General features: G+C 45.6%; 1 protein-coding gene across 1 annotated transcript in view; it reads left to right on the top strand.

The window, feature by feature from the left end:
- Scfd2 (sec1 family domain containing 2) overlaps positions 1 to 20,724 on the top strand; it is a 320,177-nt gene that overhangs the window by 269,111 nt on the left and 30,342 nt on the right. The window contains exon 6 of the mRNA XM_036201528.1: positions 17,528 to 17,673. Coding sequence (XP_036057421.1) covers positions 17,528 to 17,673 — 146 coding nt within the window. The remainder of the gene's footprint in view (positions 1 to 17,527; positions 17,674 to 20,724) is intronic.

Below are 20,724 nucleotides of genomic sequence, written 5' to 3' on the forward strand. Positions count from 1 at the left end.
AGTTTCCATGTGTATAAATTGGAGGTAGTACCTAAGTCTCAATGTTACCAAGATTAGGTGTGCATAATGTACACACTGAAGGCCCAGTGATGGCCAGTGCTGTCATTTCCTCTCCAGTCAATGATATAGATTCTCCATTCATTTTCTTTTAACCTAGAAGTTGGAGTCTTGACGTTTGGATCAGTTAGGTGATGTGAACAACAAACAGGTATAGGATCTCAGGACAGTCATCCCTTGTTATTCACAGAAACCTCAAGATACAAACTCTCAAATGCCCAATTAATTTTCTTATATAAAATGATGTACTTTTTGTACAGCCTACATACAGCTAGTTGCCTGTACATTTTAAGTCATCTCTAGATTATTTTTAATACCTAAGATAATGTCAATGCTATGCAGACAGTTGTTACACTATACTTTTAGGGAATAAGAAAAGCCTACACATTATACATGTACAGTGTGGGTGCAGTATTTTTTATGATATCTCCTATCTATAGTTGGTTGAACCCTCGGATGTAGAGGCTGGATTGCAATATTCAACAATGATGATTAGTGTCTTCTCAGGGCTGTGTCCCCTCAGGTCTGTGGGCCTCTGGCCAGACAACCATGGCCTCCAAGCCTCCATGGTCAGAAAGGCAGGTACAAGGGAAGTGTTAACTGGCACATGGACTTCAAGAGGCTTCCACTTTACAATCCTATGGCCCCACCTCACTCAGGGAAGTATGAAATCCAGGACCTGTCAGAAAGAAGAGAATGGGGGTGTTGTTAACCGCCTGTGACTGCCCATTGGTGCTGAGGATGAGGCCTAGAAGGGGAGTTCTTTTTCTTACAATGGAATCTTACTAATCTAAGTCACTGTCACCTGGACTGTGAGTGAAGAGAGTTGAGCGGAAGAGTCAAGCCAGTGAAGTGGTATTCTCAAGGTCCTTCCTGTACTGTAAGGATGCTAAGTGCTGAGGATGAGCTGCTGGCCCCTGCTGCAATCAAGTCTTAACTGTGCCTGGCAGCAGGCAACAGACCTGAGCTGGTTACTGTCTCACAGATCAGCCCCTATCAGTGTGTGCCTGCAAGTAAGAAAAACAGATAACTTTCCAAATAGCCGGTCATTCAGGGCTGCCACAGCTTGGATCTCCCTCCTGCTCCTTGGGTAAATTCAAACTGTTTTACTGTGTTTATGCTGTGCTTATTGATAATCCTTCCGGTGTTTACCAGCTGCCTATAAAAACATACCATGGAGAGGCTGGGCTTTGGGTCTCGACTGCCTACCTTAAACTAATGGTTCTGCTATGATGACTGTGTGACCTTGGGAGAGTCACTGGGCTTCTCTGAGTCTCATCTGTGTGAAGGGGATAGCAGGGCTACCTGCAACAATTTTGAGGGGTAAATGAATGGATCCCTTTTGGGAATTTAGAGCAGCGCCTGCTGTAGCACTCTATGAAGTTAGCTTAGGCACCTGGGGCTGCAGAGAGTTCCACACAGGCAACAATGTTGGGCTGTTTTGGTTTTGTCCTGTTTTTCTCAGAGCCATGGCCCAGGGCAAGGGCTGAGTAAATATTTGCATGGGATGTACCCTCATGAAATTTAACCAGCAGCTTAATTCTTAATTCTTCTCCTGAAGGAATAAGAACCTTCCTTCCCAGAGAGTTGACCAACCTTGAATTCTCATTATCTGAATGGAAATCAGCCATTGATCTCAGTGGTAGGGGGTTTTCATGGCCCCTGCCCTTGCTGGTGCTTTCTGGGGCCTGACTTCTGCTCTCCCTTCAGTTGGTGACTCTGTCATGGCAGAGTCAGGGATCAGCAGAGGCTGGTGACAGTACAGCCATGCCGATGCGCCAGCTTCCCTCTGTGGTTTGGATGATCAGGGCTTTTGCTTCCCTGTAAGTCACTATGTTTCTGCTGTCAGGAAGGGACCAGAGGACTGAGAGATGCCAAAAATACGGGAAATTCAGAAATCTTCCACAACCTGTCTAGGTGAACGTCTGCTTTCCAGCCCACACATTCCAGGGCCATCCACTCTGGCACAGGCAGCATTGGACTGTGGAGTCATCTTCCCTTTGGGTGATCAGCTCTTCCCTTTCCCCCTCCTGGAGGGACTCTGTACCAGGCCCCCAAAGTGACTGGGCCCTAGCTGCCTCTGTCCCCCTCAGCCAGCCACTTAGGCTGTTGCTCCCCTGGGACTCCCAAGCCTCATCTTACCTCTGTCCTTGCTGCCTGTCTGCCTAGAAGCTTTCTCCTGGGTATCTGCAGTGTGTGCCTACTGACTTCAACCACAATCTCTGCCGAAATTCCTCTTCTGCCAAGACCCTCTGGAGGCCTCCTTACACTGTCTTCTATCTCCACCTCTAGGTGCAAAGTTCCCGTGACGTGTTAGGATTCACTTGTTTGTTTATGTCCATTTTCCCTCCCCAGCAGGAGAGTCCACAGAAGGGCAGAAACTGTGTCTTCGGTGCCTAGAACAGTTTGTACTCCATAAACATGTGTGGAAAGAAGGGCTCAGCTTACAGCTAACGACTGTGGCGGCAGCTTTCAGGACAAGAGCCCACTGATGCCGCAGAAAGACAGGGAAAGGGGAACACGGACACTCTGAACACAGATGGAGCTGGCAGTGCCTGTGATCTAGCAGAGGGGAGCAGTGGGTGCTCACAAGTTGGGGCTAGCCTGTGGGTATGGAAGAAGACCACAGAGGGCAAGAGTCGAGGGCCAGCCTGACACTGAAGTCACACAGTGGCATTCTCCAAAGCTGAGGCAGGGAGCTTAGGGCAGGTGGGCGGGACTCAGGTTAGCAAACAGACTGTACAGAAGTGCGGCCAAGAGAAGAGGGTTGTATCACTGAGGCCAGTTAACTTCCCCAGGTGATCAGTGAGAGCTGTGGCTCCCCAGATTTTCAGAGGTGGAAACAGCATCTCCTCTGGACATTCTCTGCCACTGCCCTCACCGGGGCTATGGAAACCCTGAGTCCACACTGAAGAGTAAAGTATGAAGTGTTCACTGTGCCTTCTGTAAGGCTGTGTAAGTGGTTGGTGACATCCAGAAGTGTTCATCTGTAGAGGGTCAATCTGAGTACCCAGGAATAAACCTGCCCCAGATCTTCCATCCTCCCCACCAGCCAAACAGGAAACAACTTTGGGCAGACATGGGAGGAGTTAGAAGGGGGTGGCGGGAAGGACACAAAGTGGTCTAATAATGTATGAAATTCTCTAATATTTTTTAAAAGAATGAGATTGACATGTTGCTTTTCAAAATTGGACTATAAGGGGTTTGAGGGATGTCATTTTCACTAAACGCTTAAATTATATGCTTATGAAAACAGTTCTGATGGCTGACTATCACAAATGGTGTCACCATGACAGAGTCCTCAAGTAGAAATCTCCCTTCATTCCACACAAAACAACCCTGGGTTGGTAATTGTCTATTTCATACAACTACAAACTAAACACCTACATGTGCTCAGCACAGACACTGTGGTAGAATATTCAAATGCATCAGTCATTACAACAGGCCTCGGGATTCCCTGGCCATACTCTATACCGCTATGCAGCACTAGCCACAGATTCCTCAGCTACAATGGCAGCATTTCAGGAGCTTGGTAGCCATACTTAGCCACTTAGCTGGTGGCTATTGTTAGGCAATAGATCCAGACTTTCTATCCCTGCAGAAAGTCCTATGAACAATGATGTTCTAGAGCAGTGGTCCTCACCCTTCCTAATGCTTTGACTGTTTAATACAGTTCCCCATGCTGTGGTGACCCCCAACTATAATATTATTCCATTGCTTCTTCATAACTAATTTTGCTGCTGTTATGAATTGTACTGTAAATATCTGATATGCAGGACATCTGATATGTAACCCCAAAGGGGTTGTGACCCACAGTTTGAGAACCACTGTTCTAGAGGAATAATGACTGCTGGAAGTTTGTGCTATGTTACCCCACACTCACATACATGGATACCTCTATATGGCGTGCATGTCTATAAGACATGGTAGACATAGAGTGTTCAGTATATCTACTCTATATACTGTTCAGAAACCTCCTCTTGTCACTTACTCCAGCGTGGACGTCGTCTATTAATCAGTAGCAGACATATTCATTCTGACCTCCTAGCAACAGACATTTGGCTAATTCTGAAGTTTGCTATCATGAGTCTGCCCTTGCTGCTTGCATCTGGGTCCTCTGCTCTCTGATCAGTGATGTCCAGTGAGGTGCTAGCAGCATGCCAGGCAGTCGATGCCCAGTGCTCTCTCACCAGCTCATGGGGCTTCACAGATGTCCTGGAGGTACGTGTCTAATTGCTCCAGACTCCAGAACTTCTTGCCTCCATCAGCCCCTTTTGCTGCCTACAGCCATCCACTCTAAAGAGGGTGGTTTCAGTTTTGTTTGTTTGTGCCATCCCCCCCAAATAAACACTCATGCACTCACACGTGTGTGAGCACATGTGCACTCACACAAACAGCCTGTTTTGTATCCAGGCTCATGATAATTTTATTGGCCACCTCCTGGATACCCAGCTTTCAGAAGGCACCATGTCTAGTTTTGTGAGTGCACAATGGAACCCTTGTGGCCTGGGAGGAGGGGCAAGGGACACATGGGTGTCATTAAGCCTGGTCCCCAGCTCTGGAAATGGTGTTTGCCTGGGAAGGAGGCAGGGAGTGGGCAGACATGAAGGCAGTTGTGCGCTGGTGTGTAAAGAGACTGCAAGTGTTATCAACCTGGCCCATCAGGGCTGATTGTTTTTCCCTCTGTAATGGAGGCTCCAAAGGAATTCCAATCATCTTGGTGTCTTTACTTCTAAACTAACTCAGTCCTCTCCTTTGGGCTCCCACAGCCCTTCTCAGCCTGCAGGACACAGAGCTAGCTCTGACTCCCTGCCTTGGATCCCCATCTTGCAAAAGGGAAGAACTCTGAACCCTGTTCCTTCACTCAGTCACTCTCCACGACAGCAGGGACAGGGAGGAATTCTGAAAACAGCTGCTGGCTTGAAACTGACCCTGCTCAGAAGCACCTGAAACACTAGACACCCTGAGTCTTCGTCATCATTTACTTTGGCGGACAGAGTTTAAGACACCCCCTAGGCATTGCTAGTCATCTTCGAGTTCTCTGCTAGAGAAGTGGTGAGAGCCTGTGTAGGAGCCTAAGTCAACATGGGCTTGGAGCAGGCAAGGTGCATCAGGAAGGCTGCATCCATCCTCCTAGTACAAGAGGTCCTTCCTCCCTCCACCGGCAGCCCAGCTCCATCCTGGAGCTTCTATCCTGCCCTTTCTGCATCCCAGCTCCCCTTGGAGCAAGACCTGAATGTGCTTGGAACCTGGACAATCAGACTTTGGAGGCAGGTGCTTGCCTGAAGGCTTGCTGGATTCCTCTGTCCTCCACTCTCAGGGCACCCCTGCTGCATCGCAAAAAGGGGTGCGGAGCAGGGCACTATTTTTACTGTTCTCTTTCTTGCCCCAGACCCATTAGCAGCCTTTCTGGCCCACATCCCATCTATGAATCAGGCATGACCAACCCGCACATGAATCCACGCTGCCTTCGGAATAAAGTACAGAAAAGCAATAGATAAGGGGCCTCATTTAGAAGAAGCTTAAATTTCAAGCATAGCGATGCTGGCTCAGGTCAATAGAGATTTACAACAGCAGGTGCAGGGGACTTCTGGGGGGAGGGGGCAGAGAATGATTTGTGTGCATATTGGGGGAGGGCAGAGGCCTGGGCACATTTGATCTGTCTGCTTCTGGAAGAAAAATAAACTCCATTTGTGCTTCTGTTCTTAAAAGAAACAAGAGGGTTGAAAGAAACTTGAAGCCAACCGGCTTCCCATCTATTCTTCTGCTCCTCTCAAATAGATTAGAAAGTGATTCCAGATTATTACCCACCTTTGCTTGCCTAAAAGTATGGTGTGGGAGACACTAACCCCCACCCACCCCCACCCTCACCCCCACCCCCGCCAACCCCACACTCCAGCCCGTGTTCACAGACTCTTCTGTTAGTCAGCTCAGAGATTCAAGCTCAAGGAACACAATGGTAAAGAAGGTTTCAAAGCAATCTTCTAAGTGGCTGTGAGAACAAGAGGCTGAAGGGCCAGACAGTCCTTTGAAAGGCTTTTAAATATGTCTCATTTTGAACATCTGATTTCATCCTTCTCTGCAAATGAACAATTAGTTATAGTGCAGGGTTATGTAACTATTGGACATGCATTACTCTAAGACAAGCGAGTATTCAAGGATAAGAACATTATCCCAGGGGCACCTCACAGCTAGAAAGGGCACTGTACCAGCCCTCCACTCTTCCCTCCCCACACAATTCCATTGCCATTTCTAAAATAAGTACAACATTATCTCCTGGGGGAAAATCAGAGCATTTTTGAAACCAGCAAACAGATTGGGCCCAGGCCTCTGCCCTCCCCAATAGGAGGTTCAGATGGAGGAGAAAGTGCTGTCTGGACATGGTCTTCCACGGCTCTTTATGGCCACAACCCCAGGAAGCCTTCCAGGTGGTCTTCCAGGTGAGAGGGGTCCTTCATCACTCCTATCAAGTCAGACCCATCAAGCCCCCACCACACACTCTCTCTCCTCCACGCATAGCCTGTGACGGAGAACAGGAAGAGACAGGATTTGGAGTGAGACATGGCTCAGGACCCATCAAAGAAAATGACCCTAGGGCACCCCCACCCCTGGAGGGCATGTGGGATCCACCTGTGGAAGGAGCCTCTGGGCTTCTCTTTCATGCCTTCTGACTTACTGGCCTGGAACACTGGTTCTGAAATTCTGCACTGAGAGCATTTTCTTTCTAGAACCCAATAATGGCAAACTCTTTTCAGCTCAGAGAAAAGCATGTAGGCAAGTCCCAGCCACAGGTTTATATCCATCCTGCGGTATCTTTACTGTTCATTTTTTACATCATCCCACCCCACCCTCAGAAGCCCTTAGGAAGTAAGCAAACTGTAATGAAAAACCACCAGCCATGCTTCATTCACGGGCAGGTTATGAGGAGTCCTTTGCAGGCCTCACTTCCTTATAGTAGTGCGCAAAGTGAAGCCAACTGCCTACACCTGACAGCTATTGAAAACAACCAGATGGAGGGAAGGTCTCTAAGTCAGGCCACTTGGTGCTATTCAGATCACCAGAAATGTCCACACGGTTTGACAGGGAACTGTCATAGAGTGTAAACAGCAAGTTTGTAGTTCAATAGAATCAACTAAGCATAATAAAAACAAGCTACCCTTAGGAAGGTTCACAATGAGATCTGCCACTGTGAATCCTTGGCTGTGGCTGCTGGCGGGAGCCCGTGTGCCAGCTGCCTGTGGGGATGTCAGAGCTGGTGAACATGAGATCTGGGGTAAGCAGATGTGTGAGCATTTTCCCACTTACAGAAAGTTTTGTGACTGGGAAAGGGGCCAAGTCAATGTGATATGAAAGAGATCTGTCTTTGCCACGGTGCCAGTAGGACAGATGATACATGTGACTAGAAGCTTGATGCCCACCTTCTTCAACACATGGACTCAAACACTGAGTGGAGAACTCCAGATCTCTTTGTGGTGCATTTAGTTGACTTGACAGACAACGTAACAGCCAACATGTGAGACTGTATCCATAACCTGCATCACGTGGTCTGTGAGGTTCGCCCTTACTCAGCCACATACAGTTATGGCTTCAGTAGAGCTGCTTTGGAGAGGTTTCTCGGAGGCATCTTGGAAGCAAGGTTTAGAAATAGCTGGGGCTACTTGACTTGTTTTTATGGTAGTCTAGAACTGTCTGTTTTGCTCTGGCCTAGGTATTTTCTGAAGCATTACAGAAGTTAGGTTTGGGGGCCACCAATCCCTCTGCCTATGTGGGACAAGAGTTTTGCTTTCTGGGCCTCTCTGACAATTTGACTCTGTGCTCTCCCAGGAGAAGTTATCTCTAAAAAGTCAGGGCTGGGCAATGGCTCATTCACTAAAGTACTTACCATGTGAGCCTGATATTTGGATCCCCATATGAAAGTGTCATGTGCCTGGGACCCCTGGGGTGGATGGGTGGGACCATGATGATCCCAGGGTGTAGCCAAAACATGTTCAGTGAGAGACCCTATCTCAAAAATCTTAAGTAGAGCATGACTCCCAGTACCAACTACCTCTGGCTCTTGGTTGCACACATGGGAGAACCCCCCCCCCCCCCCCCCCCCCGACACACATGCTAAAAAATACTTTTTTAAATATGCAAGTTCTGCAGAATATTGCTGCCAGCCTACCTCCCCTTACCTATAGTAAAAGCCTCAGAACTGGGACTAGAGTTCTGGGCCGCCATGTGCAACTATTCCATATTCTCATCTGAATATACAAGTCTTCCCTTGTCTACCAGCATCCCAGACCTGCCTAATAATAACAGATTTCAGCTGTTATTCATTCCTTTAATCAGCTATTTTTAAAAGCTGAATTTGCTGGAGGCTTAGAAAGTAGTCAAACTGGTTTTTGTTATACTTTTAAAGATGATAGTTGGTACGTGTGTGTGTGTGTGTGTGTGTGTGTGTGTGTGTGTGTGTGTGTGTGTAATCATCCTAGAAAACATAATTAAATAAAAGTACCCACAGTCCCATCCTCCTATCCTGCTCCTTTGCTCAGTACCTACCTCCCCACCCTCAACCTCTCCAGAGGTAACCAGTTCTCTGAGATCCATATTTATCATTCTCTTTTCTTTTTAAAACACTTTTGTCAGATATATGTATATACTTAAGGGGAATGTGGTTTAGTTTTTCATGTTGCACAAACAGAATTTCTCTGCCAGTTGAATCTGCTCTTCTGCAGTAGCTTTTTTGGGAGTTCCTTCACCTCCCCTAGTAGCCTGCAATTGCTCAGAACCAACCTGGAGCTCTTTGTTTGAAATTTCCTGCAGGGATAATTTATCATCGGCCCAAGAAAATCAGTACTGTTGCTTTACGGCATGTTTGGTCTGATTCAAAACTTTCCCCACTAGTCTCTCTGTTTCCACATTCATTTATTCAGGAGGCAGCTGTCTTCTTTGAGCCAGGCACTATGATAGACCAGCAAAGAAAAAAAAAAAAAAAAAAAAAAAAGACAGCCCAGCATCCCCACTCCCATGGGAGCTTGTCTCCAGCCCTCCACTGTCACTTGGGTACCGATAATGTATGGTCTGAGAGACTGAGGACAATGGTCAAGGTTCAGTGACAGAGGGGTTTTGGATTGGTAGACTCCAGAGCCAGAGAGAAAGGTTGCAGAATGCCTGCCAGAAGGCCAGCCTTTGAGGGGTGTCTAATTATTCTCTGAGCTCCTTGTGACCTCGACATTTGTATTTCTGGTGTGGACTTTATTAGGCAGCCTTATTTGTTCATACAAACATAATATCATTGCCACTACACTTACGCAGGGCCCTGCCACACGTGTAGCTCCAGGACTTGTGGAGCAACAAAGGAGAAAGGTGGCCCTGTGAGACCTGAAACCTGACGGCGCAGATTACACTTTTATGTATGGGAACTCTCAAGCCATCCTAGATCACTAAACATGAGATTAATGGCACAGACAGCTCCTGGGTAGTCTAAATGCAGGCCCTCAGAAATACATATGTATTATACACACGGGCACAACTTTACATGTGTACACATGTGTTCTTCACCTTCTTAACCAACCTCCACATGACCCCATCACCAGAATAACTAGCATTCTTTAATCCCTATATAAAATGTAATGGAAGCCAAGACTTCAACCCCACCCCCTTTTCTAAAGCCTCGGCCTTGTGTCTGCACAGGACTGCTGTTCGTGGTGGAGCTGGGTGCTTCTGGAAAGTCATACTATGCATGTCCTCAGGCCTGCTTCTGTTGGCTGTACTTGTTACTAAATTGCAATATTTAATTAAATGTTTTCACATACTGATGAAATATAAATTTAAAAAAAAAAACTGTCTTCAGTGACAAAGCTAATTGAATGCTTTCAAAAGTCTCTAAAAATGAGTCACTCTTGAACAGTGCTCTTGAAGTCTGAATAATGCAACTGCAATAGGTTTGGGGAGGGAGTGAGACGTTAAAATCCACAAGAACTCTGCCCTCTGACTGTGCTTGGGCTTCTTTAACTTATTGGTCCACTTACACGGTAGTCAGAAATCCTAGCAAGACATACGGTTTGTGAGAAAAGAACTCTGCAGCAGACAGTGTCCAAACAAGGACACTGAAACATTAGTGAATGCGCACAGCTAGATTTCAGTTTAAAACAAAATTATACTTGCATATATGTAGGTAGGTAAACATGCAGATATAAATATTTGAGTATATGTATTTGGGGGATGTATCTGGATATGTATGCATACACATTGGTATTTGGGTGGGTGGATGTGGGTATGTGTGTATACACATTTGTATTTGGGTGGATGGATATGTACGTGCACATGTTTGTGTTTGGGAGGATGGATGTGTATATATGTATATGTTTGTATTTGGGGGATGGATAGATGGGTGGGTAGACAAATGACTACCGATATGTATATGAGAAATCAGATCTTAATCTCCCATTCTCTTGCACTATCCTGGGCAGACTTAGAGAGAGGACTAGGGCTGTCCTTTGGCTCACCTGCTCAGGAGGGACCTCCCTCCTCAGGGGTTGTTTTATCCCATTCAAATTTAGAAGATTTCAGATGTCATGTCATTTCCAAAGTCTATTTGGTTTTCATTTTGTTAAGTTTTGCTTTCATTTACCAAGAATTATAGTGAGAACCCCAAGAAAAGACTCCATGTTAAAAAGCAATCATTTCAAAAGAAAGAAAAGGGAATGTCAGCCTGCTGGATGGATGAGGGAGGTCATGACCTCTCAGTGCTCTGACCTCTTTGGCCATGTCAGACCTGAGATGACCTTTCCTCTAACTACCTCATAGAGGCCAGCCCCTGCTGCTTAGAGCCTGCTGAGACCCCAATGGCTGGCATGCAACAAGAAAATGGGCTGGGAGCTAAAACTCCCGGGCAGTACAAGGATGGGGGTACCAGCTTGGATCTGGAGGAGAACTGCCTTTTGGTCAGGCTTCATGTGTATTTCTGACTCCAGTATTTCCCAGAGAGATTTCAAGGGCCTGGGGGAATTTTTAGAACTTTAAGGAGAATGGTATCAGTAAATAGGAGTGATTTCAAACCCTGTTAGCTATTCCCTTCTCTTCAGCATCTCCAACTGCACAAGTGCCTGCGCTGTATGTTTGATCAGCACAAGTGCATGTGCACACAGGTGTGCAAGTATATGTGGAAGGGTTTACCTAAGGGCCACTTCAACTCCAGCCAGGACCGGCACAACCTCCTAGTGGAGATGCTTCACTCTCTTGAATGCCTGAGAAATAAGGACAAACATGGGAAAAGCCAGTACCTTGTGAAGAACCAGGGAGCCCCAAGCCTGGCCCCTGGGAAAAGTGAAGAAAATTCAGCTCAGCCTCCCCAAACGAGGAGGGGTGAGCCATTTCAGCCATCCCAGGAGACCATTAAGCTACCCAAGCCTCCCTCCATTTGGACAGTGTTGTGGCTGGAAAGGGCCGTCACTCCAGGGTTCAGGGCTATGGAAACCACTGTTCTTCCCAAGGCTGAAGTAACGAGCCTTGAGTAAATGAGAAGGGTGTGAGGAGAGCAGAGGGAGGGGTGGCAACACAGGAGCTTTGTCTTAGTTCCTCCAAGGAGTAACTAGACACTGCCCAAGAGACCCACCAGCCCTCCACAGAAAGACATGGTGGGGACATGAGTCATCCCCCATTTTAGAAGAACACGGCGGTGCCCTAGGGGTTTGGGAGCCTCCCTTATCAAGCAGTAGGCCTCTGAAGTGTACAGAGTATGCTCAGCTAAAGGCTGGCACCTGCCTCTGCTTTAGTATCTCTTTAACTAAGTGGCTTAAATGAGCATTGCCTAGAATCATATACTTGAGTTGACTTGAAAAACAACAACCCACTGTTATCAAGTGAACTGGCTTAATGGAGCAGGCAGTCCAGGGAGTGTTGGAAGTAACTGAATACGGTACATGACAGAGCACAGATTCAAAAGGGGCTGAGCAGCAAGCCTGGGAAAGGCTGACACCTTGCATGGCCAGAAAGAAAAACCTGGGTCTAGTTGCAAACCATCCCATAATGTCTACTCCTGGGGCAGGCCCAGTTCTTCCCAGTAAGAAAGGCATTCACCACTGCAGTATAAAAAAATTCTTTAGTATAAAGATGAACTAAGCGTATTTTTAATTTTTCATTTGTTCGCATGCTCTTAACATGTATGGAATCATGCAGTGGCGCGTAAGCCACCTTGGGAGTGAGATGGCTTAGCTCTTAGCTTTGCCACAGATTGCTGGGGTGGCCTTCTGTTACTTTCCCGCAGCTCACTTGCTCCATCTGCAAAGTGAGAACAGTAACAATGTCTACCGTGTTACCACGCTGGCTTGATGTAGAGATCAGAAGTGCTAATGTGCATGAACTTCTTAGTGTAGTTAGCAATGAGAACGGTGGTTCTCAACCTGTGGGTCATACCCCCTTTAGTGGTTGAACATCCCTTTCACAGAGATCACCTAAGACCATTGGAAAACACAGCTGTTTACATGATGATTCACAACAGTAGCAAAATCGCAGTTATTAAGTAGCAAAGAAAGGTTATGGTTGGGGGGGTCACCACAGCATGAGGAACTGTATTAAAGGGTCCCAGCATTAGGAAGGTCGGGAACCACTGAACTAGAATGAACATCAGAGATCAGAGATTGCTAATAATGTAGGTAACTGCATCCCATGATCAGCCTTTGTGTTCATGTCCCCTCTTTTCTATTAACTGCAGTACAAACATGAATAAACGGCTTCCCCAGATGGTGGGAATCCTGGTATCTACTCGTCTACAATTGAAGAGACACCTTGAACCCTGTCTCTACCAGGGACATTAGTGGAGGAGCTGATATCTGACCTGTGTTTCTTTTTCTGTTGTTTTATCATTTCTTTGTTTGGGTCTTTGGGACAAAATTTTGCTATGTAGCCCAGGCTGGCCTTGAACTTGCAATTCTCTTGCCTTAGCCATTTAAGGCTATAAATTATAGGTGTAGCTATCATACTTAGCAACAAACCCTTATTTGGAAATGTTTTTACTTGAAAATAGATTGTTTTCATATAGTGTGTTATGGTTGGTTTCCCTTCCCCAGCTCCTCCAAGATCCTCCCCACTTCCTCACTCCCCCAAGTCCACACCTTTCTTTCTCTCTCTTTCGTTACAATTCAACCAGATCTAAAAATGATGATGATGACGACGAATGTAAGATACCTTTTCTGTTTGTTGGTTTTGTCCCATTCCAGTTTGTTTGTTTCTGTTTGTTTCGGAAAGATTTTATGTGTGCAGCTTTTACTATATGTTTTGGATAAGTAAATGTGAAACAGTAAAATGAAGTAAATTATGGAAAATGGTTGAAGAGCCATTAGAAGAGAATCCCCCACTACCACTGTCCCCAGAACACGGGCTCCCCAGGACACTTGCTGTGAAGAGGACAGGGAAGTTGGGGAGGGTTAGCGGTTTGAACAGAAGTGACCCTGTGTGGGCAGTTTGAACAGTAGATGTTTTTAAAGATCTTTACTTTATTGGTAAAGTTTGGACTGTGTCTTCCTTCCAGCAGTTTCTGTTGTTCAGTTGGGTTCATTTAAGTTCAGTTTCATAGTAACCCATACTCATTTCTGTTAACCAGCCTGCTCTGTAGTTGCCCTTAACCTATGTGAGGTCATGGCTTTTGCCATAACTTTGATATATAATACACAAGTTCCCCCAAATAGTCTAGACTTTTCAGTAAATTATCTCAATCTAGATGACGTCATGCTAAACTCTGCCTAATGGATAAATGTTTTCCTTTTTACTCTTCCCCCAAATTAAAATGGGCTGTATGGAAAACTGACTGACTTTTTCAATTCTACAGAAAATGAGTTATTTACATAAAGTATTAGTTTACTAGTTAGTCCTTTAGGGGAATTAAAAACAGTTGTGTGGTATTAGAGCTAGGGATGTTTCTTTCTCCTTGTCTTCATGTCTTTGTTTCTTGACAAGGTAATGAATAATCTAAAATGATAAATTAGATAATAGATGATAGATAGATGGTATATTGATTGATAGATAGGTGCTAGACAGATTTTCTTACATGGGTTTACAGAAAGAACCCTCATTAATGAATGAAAAGCTACATCCTTGGCCTTCCTTCTTTTGTTGATAACAATGCACAAGCTGTGTTGTTTCAGGTTGAACTTCAGTGCAAATAGCAGCCAGGGTGGGAGGCTATTCCACACTGGCCTTTTACAGTCCAGCTTTTCCTAGTTTTGAACCTTTTCAGGATTCAGGAAGAAGTTGCAGGCATGCATCTCAGAAAACTACAGGTTTCTTCTTCCCATGAGGTTTGCCATGGAGTTGTTCCAAGGATTTGTGTGGACTCTTGCATTCTCTCCATCAGCTTCCTTCTACATGCCCCCAGAGTCCTCCATACACACAAAGTCTACTGAACACAGAGAGGTTTTCTCACACTGGTCTTCACCTCTGCACGGGTTAGGTGTGGGTTATCCCCAAAGGTTCCTGTGCTGAAAGATCAAGCCCCAGGGTGCTGATATGACAAGGTGGTAGAACATAAAGAGGTAAGACAGGGGAAGGTCAACAGGTCACTGACACTTTCCAGAAGGGATCAGTTCTGGTTCTGCAAAAAGAGTTCTTAGAGGAGTGACTTGTGAAGAGAATAAGACTGGCCTCTCTCTGCCCTTACCTCTTGTCTCACCATGTGCCCTGCCCCCCTCACACCTTCTCTCGTCATGATGCCAAGAGGCTCCTCACCAGAGGCTAACTAGATCTTGGCTTATCAGCCTCCAAGATTATAATGGAAACTCTCTCTGTAAGGCTCCAGCCTCTAGTGTTTCACTGTAACAAAACTAGTAAAACCATATGTATTAGTTACTTTTCTGCACTGTGATAAAACGCTATGACCAAAATCAACTTTGGGAGGAAGGGTTTGTCTGGGCTTCTGGTTACAAAGGGATAGACGGAGTCTGTACTGGCAGGAAGAGTATGACAGCAGGCAGGCATCATGAAGGAATGAGAAGCTAGCTAGCTAATCACGTTTTTATCACGACAGCTCCCCCACCCCACACCCCATCCCCAGTGACGTGCTTCCTCCAGCAAGGCTCTACCTCCTGAAAGTTCTATATCTCCCCCAAGCAGTGCCATTATTGGAGAGCCAAGCGTTCAGATACCTGAGCCTATGGGGGACATTTCTCATTTAAACCACTATGCCACAGTTCAGGGTTTTTTTAATGACACAAGTCAGATATTTGTGGAAACCAGGAAACAAATATTTACTGGGGAACTTTGGAAACAAGTATTTATTAGGGAATTTTGCCTACCCTTAAGGGTTACCACACACAGTGCCACATACTAATTAAGAGTATGGGTCTACCACTCACATGCCAACCACCTCTCTGCATGGATGCAGCTGGGGTCTGTTGGATGCTTCTGTGTATGCTAGATGCATCCTTTTTCAGTTTAAGCTTGTTCGACTCAACCTCTTCCTTCCCCTTGATCATCAAACTTGACAAGTATCTCCTTCTTTCACAGCTATTTAGAGAACTATGGTGAAGAAAATAGATATAATAAATGTTAATAAGACTGTAGAGAAACTGAAACCCTCTTCAAGTGTTGGTGGGAAGGTAAAGTAGTGAGTCATTTGGGAAGCAGTGTGGCTCTGGCATTCTTCAAAAGATTAACCCAAAGTGGCCAGTAAAGTACACACAAGAGAAATGAAAATACATGAGGTTGACGATTTAGCTCAGAGGTAGAGCACTTGCCTAGCAAGCGCAAGGCCCTGGGTTTGGTCCTCAGCTCTGGGAAAAAAAAGAAAAAAGAAAAACAAAGAAAATACATGTCCACATGAAAACTTGTCCATGCAAACTACCAGCATTATCATGGTAACGTAGACACAGAGACAACCCAAGTACCTACCAACTGAGAAACTTTATTTTCTTTCTAAAGTTTCCTGCCTTGGGTGTGGTGGGTACACATGTGGGTAGACACATGAAATGTAGTGTATTGATACAATAGAATTCACTATAGCCATGCAGTAAAAAGAAATGAAGTAGTGATATTACTACAGCCTGAATGAACCCTGAAAACAGGGCAAATCCAGGATACCAGCTGCAAAAGGCCACATCTATGGTCTATTTATATGAAATGTCCTGTCAGTGAATCCACAGAGTAGAGAGCATGCAAGGGAAAGAATTGAGAGCACAGGCTGACAGATTTAGGGTTCCCTGTTGGGGTGAGATAGGTGTTCAGAACTCAACTGTTGGGTAATGGTTGTATGTCTATGCATATACAGAAAACTATTAGGTTGTAGACACTTTAAATGGAGAATCACTTGGTATGTGAATTACATGTCAATAAAGTTGCTGTCAGAGTTACAGACTAGGTCAGAGTATAGATCAGGCTGCCTGTGTCTGATCATTGACCACTCTTGTGAAGGAAGGAATACAATGTTAATGAACCAGTTCTTGTGGGGCAGCTGAGCCCCCTCAGAATGGCAGTGGAGGCCATCACTCACAATTAATCCCCATGAGGGAAGAGAAAGTAGGGGTTGTTTCTCCAAATATATAGTGCCCAAAACTTCTAGCCTGCCCACATGAAGGCCCACCAAGCTGCTGCAACCAGAGAAAGCCCCCACAGGAAGAGACAGAGACATAGACAGACGGAAAGGCAGGCAGGCAGGTGTTCCAGATGGACAGCAGAGCATACAGGCACTGTGGACCCTACAAGTGAGGCCTGGATGACTGAGTGTACATGGCAGTGCCTATTCCCAGAAGTACCTAAACCTGCACTTCAGTTTCCTCCTGCTCTAAAGGGGGGAAATTGTACCTATGACCTCACAGGGGTCACATGAGAGGTGATGAGTTGATATGTCTGGTATATCTATGAATTGAGGATGAGTGCTCTCAATGTATCCATGTTTTGTGAACCTCTGTATTATCTTTGATTGTTTCTCTCCTGGATGGATGCCTAACAGAAGAGTAATCAATCAGGGAGAGTGATGGCCACCTTTGTGTTTTTATTAGCTTAGGCTGCTTGCTCCCTTTCACTGGTCCTGGCACCCTGTTTATTTAGCACATTCAACCACTTTGAATTTGCCCATCCCAGCTAGTTCCACTCTTGGGGTGGCTGTTGCCTTTCTCCATCTTGCTGTCAGACCTTCTGGAAACTGTCAGTGGAGTACAGACAGACGTTCATCACAGCAGTCACTCCTGTCTTCCTTGTGTTCCTCTTGGTTTTCCAAGGCAGTGTCTGAGACGCAAAGCCCCTCGGGAGCCTGTTTCCCATGAAGCCTCTGCAGTCTAGTGTCTGAGGCCAGTGGCTGTGGTGCCAGGCAATTCCCACTTGGGTCCAAAGCATCCACACTCATGTCCCATTAGTGATTGCAACAGCCCAGTTAGCAAAAGGCCAGGGGAAATACGGTTGAAAGAACTCCAGACTCTTACATTGAGCTCAAGCTGTCATGAAGAAAATTTAATTTAAAGATTTGCCCACTTATGAAAATATCTCTGGACTGTTTCAGGCTGTGACTCTGCAATTAACCTGACATTTCCCAAATCTCAAATTGCTGTGAATGATGTCTTCACGTCTCTCCAAGAGATTGCCGGAGCTAGAACTCTCATGAAACAGTTTAAGTCTGTGTATGTCCCTGGAAATCATACCCATCAGGTGAGTGTATGTGATTTCAGTACCTGTCTGCTGCTGTGCTTCAGGATTCAGAGGCCATGGCCACAAGGGAGTTTCCCCTCAACCCCTTTAGAATAAGGGTTCCATTCTAGATGGACTCCAGAGTTCCCTTTAAATGGACCATTTGGGGCTCCACTAAGTCTGAAAGCCTCTCAATTCATCTGTGCCCGAGACTTAATGTAACTAGTGAAAACTGGATTGGAAATTACCCGTTTATAGACATGGGTCTGTATCCACGGTAGTCTATAGCCTGAGGCAAGGCCTTTGCTTTGGACCCAGCTGCTGTTGGTTCCAAATGAGGGACTGGCTTTACATAGTCCCAATTTTTAGCTCTAGTCCTTCGTCAACATTATCAGCAATCAGAATAAGGCAAGGATTTAACTGACTGTGGAAAGGAAGAGGAAATTTTATGATAAGAGAAGCAATTGTTCGTAAACTCCCCCTGCAGCTTTCTAAGGACAGTAGGAGAACCTACAGAGACTGTTTTGACTGACCATCGAGTAGAAAGATGATATGACAATCCAGAATGGGAGAGGATGTGAAACCCTGAATGGGAGACCATGCAGGAATTCCCAAGGGAAGTACAAAGAGACAAGGCGCCTGGTGTTCTGGAGCCTGGGAGTTCCTCGTGGTCAATGTAGAGTCAGAGCTAGGGACCCATGGCAAATATGATCACTGGTGTGGCTATGGGAATCTCCCCTCCACTTCCCCATGATGGCTCTGAGAACATCTGCTTATCTATAGAGGCTTCTTGGTGAGTTTCATGTGCCACAGTAGGGGGCTGTGAGAGTGAGGAACTCATCTCAGGCTGATGATTGTTTGAGTGCATGTAGAGATAAGCAAATGTCCCCCATGACAACCCAGCCGAATCCCAGTTCTGCCTCCTGGGTTTTGCTACAGCAGCTGACACTTCATGAGCACTCCTGGCCTTGGTCTCCCCTTTGCTTTCCAAAGCAACGAGGCCAGAGAAGCCTGGCCTGAGTTCCAAAGGGTGCCTCATATACATAGTAGCCATGGGTAGGTGGCAGTCTTTGCAGTCATGACTCTATGTACATTGGTTCTAAGAGAGGTTCTAGAAGTATTAATTAAAAGTGCTGATGGTCATCCAAAATTACCCACCAAGATGTCAAGATCATAGAGTTTGGTACTTGTAGAGTTTCCCGTCCTTAAAAAAAAAAATCTGAGAATACCACCACCACCACAGAATATAGATCATGTATGTCACTCAGATCACTACACATGTGCAATTATAGCCCTTCAAAAAAATCAACAATTCTAAATCCTGCATTGTGGACTAGTTCCAAAAGACATGCTGAAACGGACAATATCTGGTGAAATTTAGATCAGAGAACGTCGGAAGGCAAATGGCTACAATAGTTGGCAGAGAAATAAACCACAAAATTAATGAGGTCTTTCCATTTCATGACTACCATGGGGCACTGATTTGGCCAACTTCACACATTCGCTATGAATCATGGGTGTGATAAGGACACTGACGAGCTACCCGGATTCTGTCTCCCCATCTGCCATTTCTGCAGGCCTCGGGACTTTGTCCTGCAGTCATGACTTCAGGAAAATGAAATTTCCCATGTTGAGTATCCTTCCCCTTATATTAAGCCAGGGACATCAACACACGCAATAGAACTCCCCAGTATTGGCAGGGGACAAATGAGGATACATGGAGTGATGAGTGCACACTGTGAAGATTAAATTAGTAGTAATGTAAACGTAGTGAAATACTCCACAGCAGTAGAAAGAAAAATAAATGAAGCAGAGACAGCTGCCTTTGAATCCTTGCCTCAAGCTCTACTTCTTGGGGAGTCCCAGTTTTGGGGGAGAAAAAACATGATGGATCACTCTGTGAAACAGTATTCTAGTTTTGTAAAGGATGTAACAAACTATAAAATTAAAAATACAGAGAAGTTTATGTTTAGTAACTATTAAAGAGTTTAGGGGATTGTGGAGGTATCTTTGTGGATTTCTGGGGACCTGTCTAGCACTTTGCTTCTTCCTATTCCCATGGAGTCTTCATTTATCATGGTCTCTTTTTCCTTGTTCTCCCTCTCTGTTCTTGATCCAGCTGGGATCTCCCGCTCCCCTAAGCTCTCTTTCCCTCGATCCTTGCCCTTCATTACCCCCACTCACGTCCAGTTTGCTCATGTAGATCTCATCCATTTCTCTGTCATTGGGCGATCCCTGTGTCTTTCTTAGGGTCCTGTTTTCTAGGTAGCCTCCCTGGAGTTGTGAGTAGCAGTCTAGTCATCCTTTGTTTTACATCTAGTATCCACCTATGAGTGAATACATACCATGTTTGTCTTTCTGAGTCTGGGTTACCTCACTCAGGATGATTTTTTTTCTAGATCTAGTTTGCCTGCAAACTTCATGATGTCATTGGTTTTTCTCTGCTGAGTAGTACTCCATTGTGTATATGTACCACATTTTATTTATCCATTCTTCAGTTGAAGGGCATCTAGGTTGTTTCCAGGTGCTGGCTATTACAAACAATGCTGCTATGAACATAGCTAAGCAAATGCCCTTGTGGTACGATTGAGCATTCCTCAATGGTCGAGAGAAAGCCCAAACTGACCTAGTCTGGTGATCAGATGGCCAGACACCCTAACTGTCGTGCTAGAACTCTCATCCAATGACTGATGGAAGCAGACGCAGAGATCCTCGGCCAGGACCCAGGTGGAGCTACAGGAGTCCAATCAGCGAGAAAGAGGAGGGATTGTATGATTGAGAATTGTTGAGACCATGGCTGGAAAAAGCACAGGGACAAATATCCAAACTAGTGGAAACACATGAACTATGAACCAATAGCTGAGGAGCCCCCAGCTGGTTCAGACCCTCTGGATAAGTGAGACAGTTGATTAGCTTGAACTGTTTGGGAGGAATCCAGGCAGTGGGACAGGGACCTGTCCTTAGTGCATGAGCTGGCTGTTTGGAACCTGGGGCCTATGCAGGGACACTTTGCTCAGCCTGGGAAGAGGGGACTGGACCTGCCTCAACTGAATCTACCAGGCTGAGCTGAAT

This window comes from Onychomys torridus, chromosome 10 (genome assembly GCF_903995425.1).
Source record: "Onychomys torridus chromosome 10, mOncTor1.1, whole genome shotgun sequence".
NCBI lineage: Eukaryota > Metazoa > Chordata > Mammalia > Rodentia > Cricetidae > Onychomys > Onychomys torridus.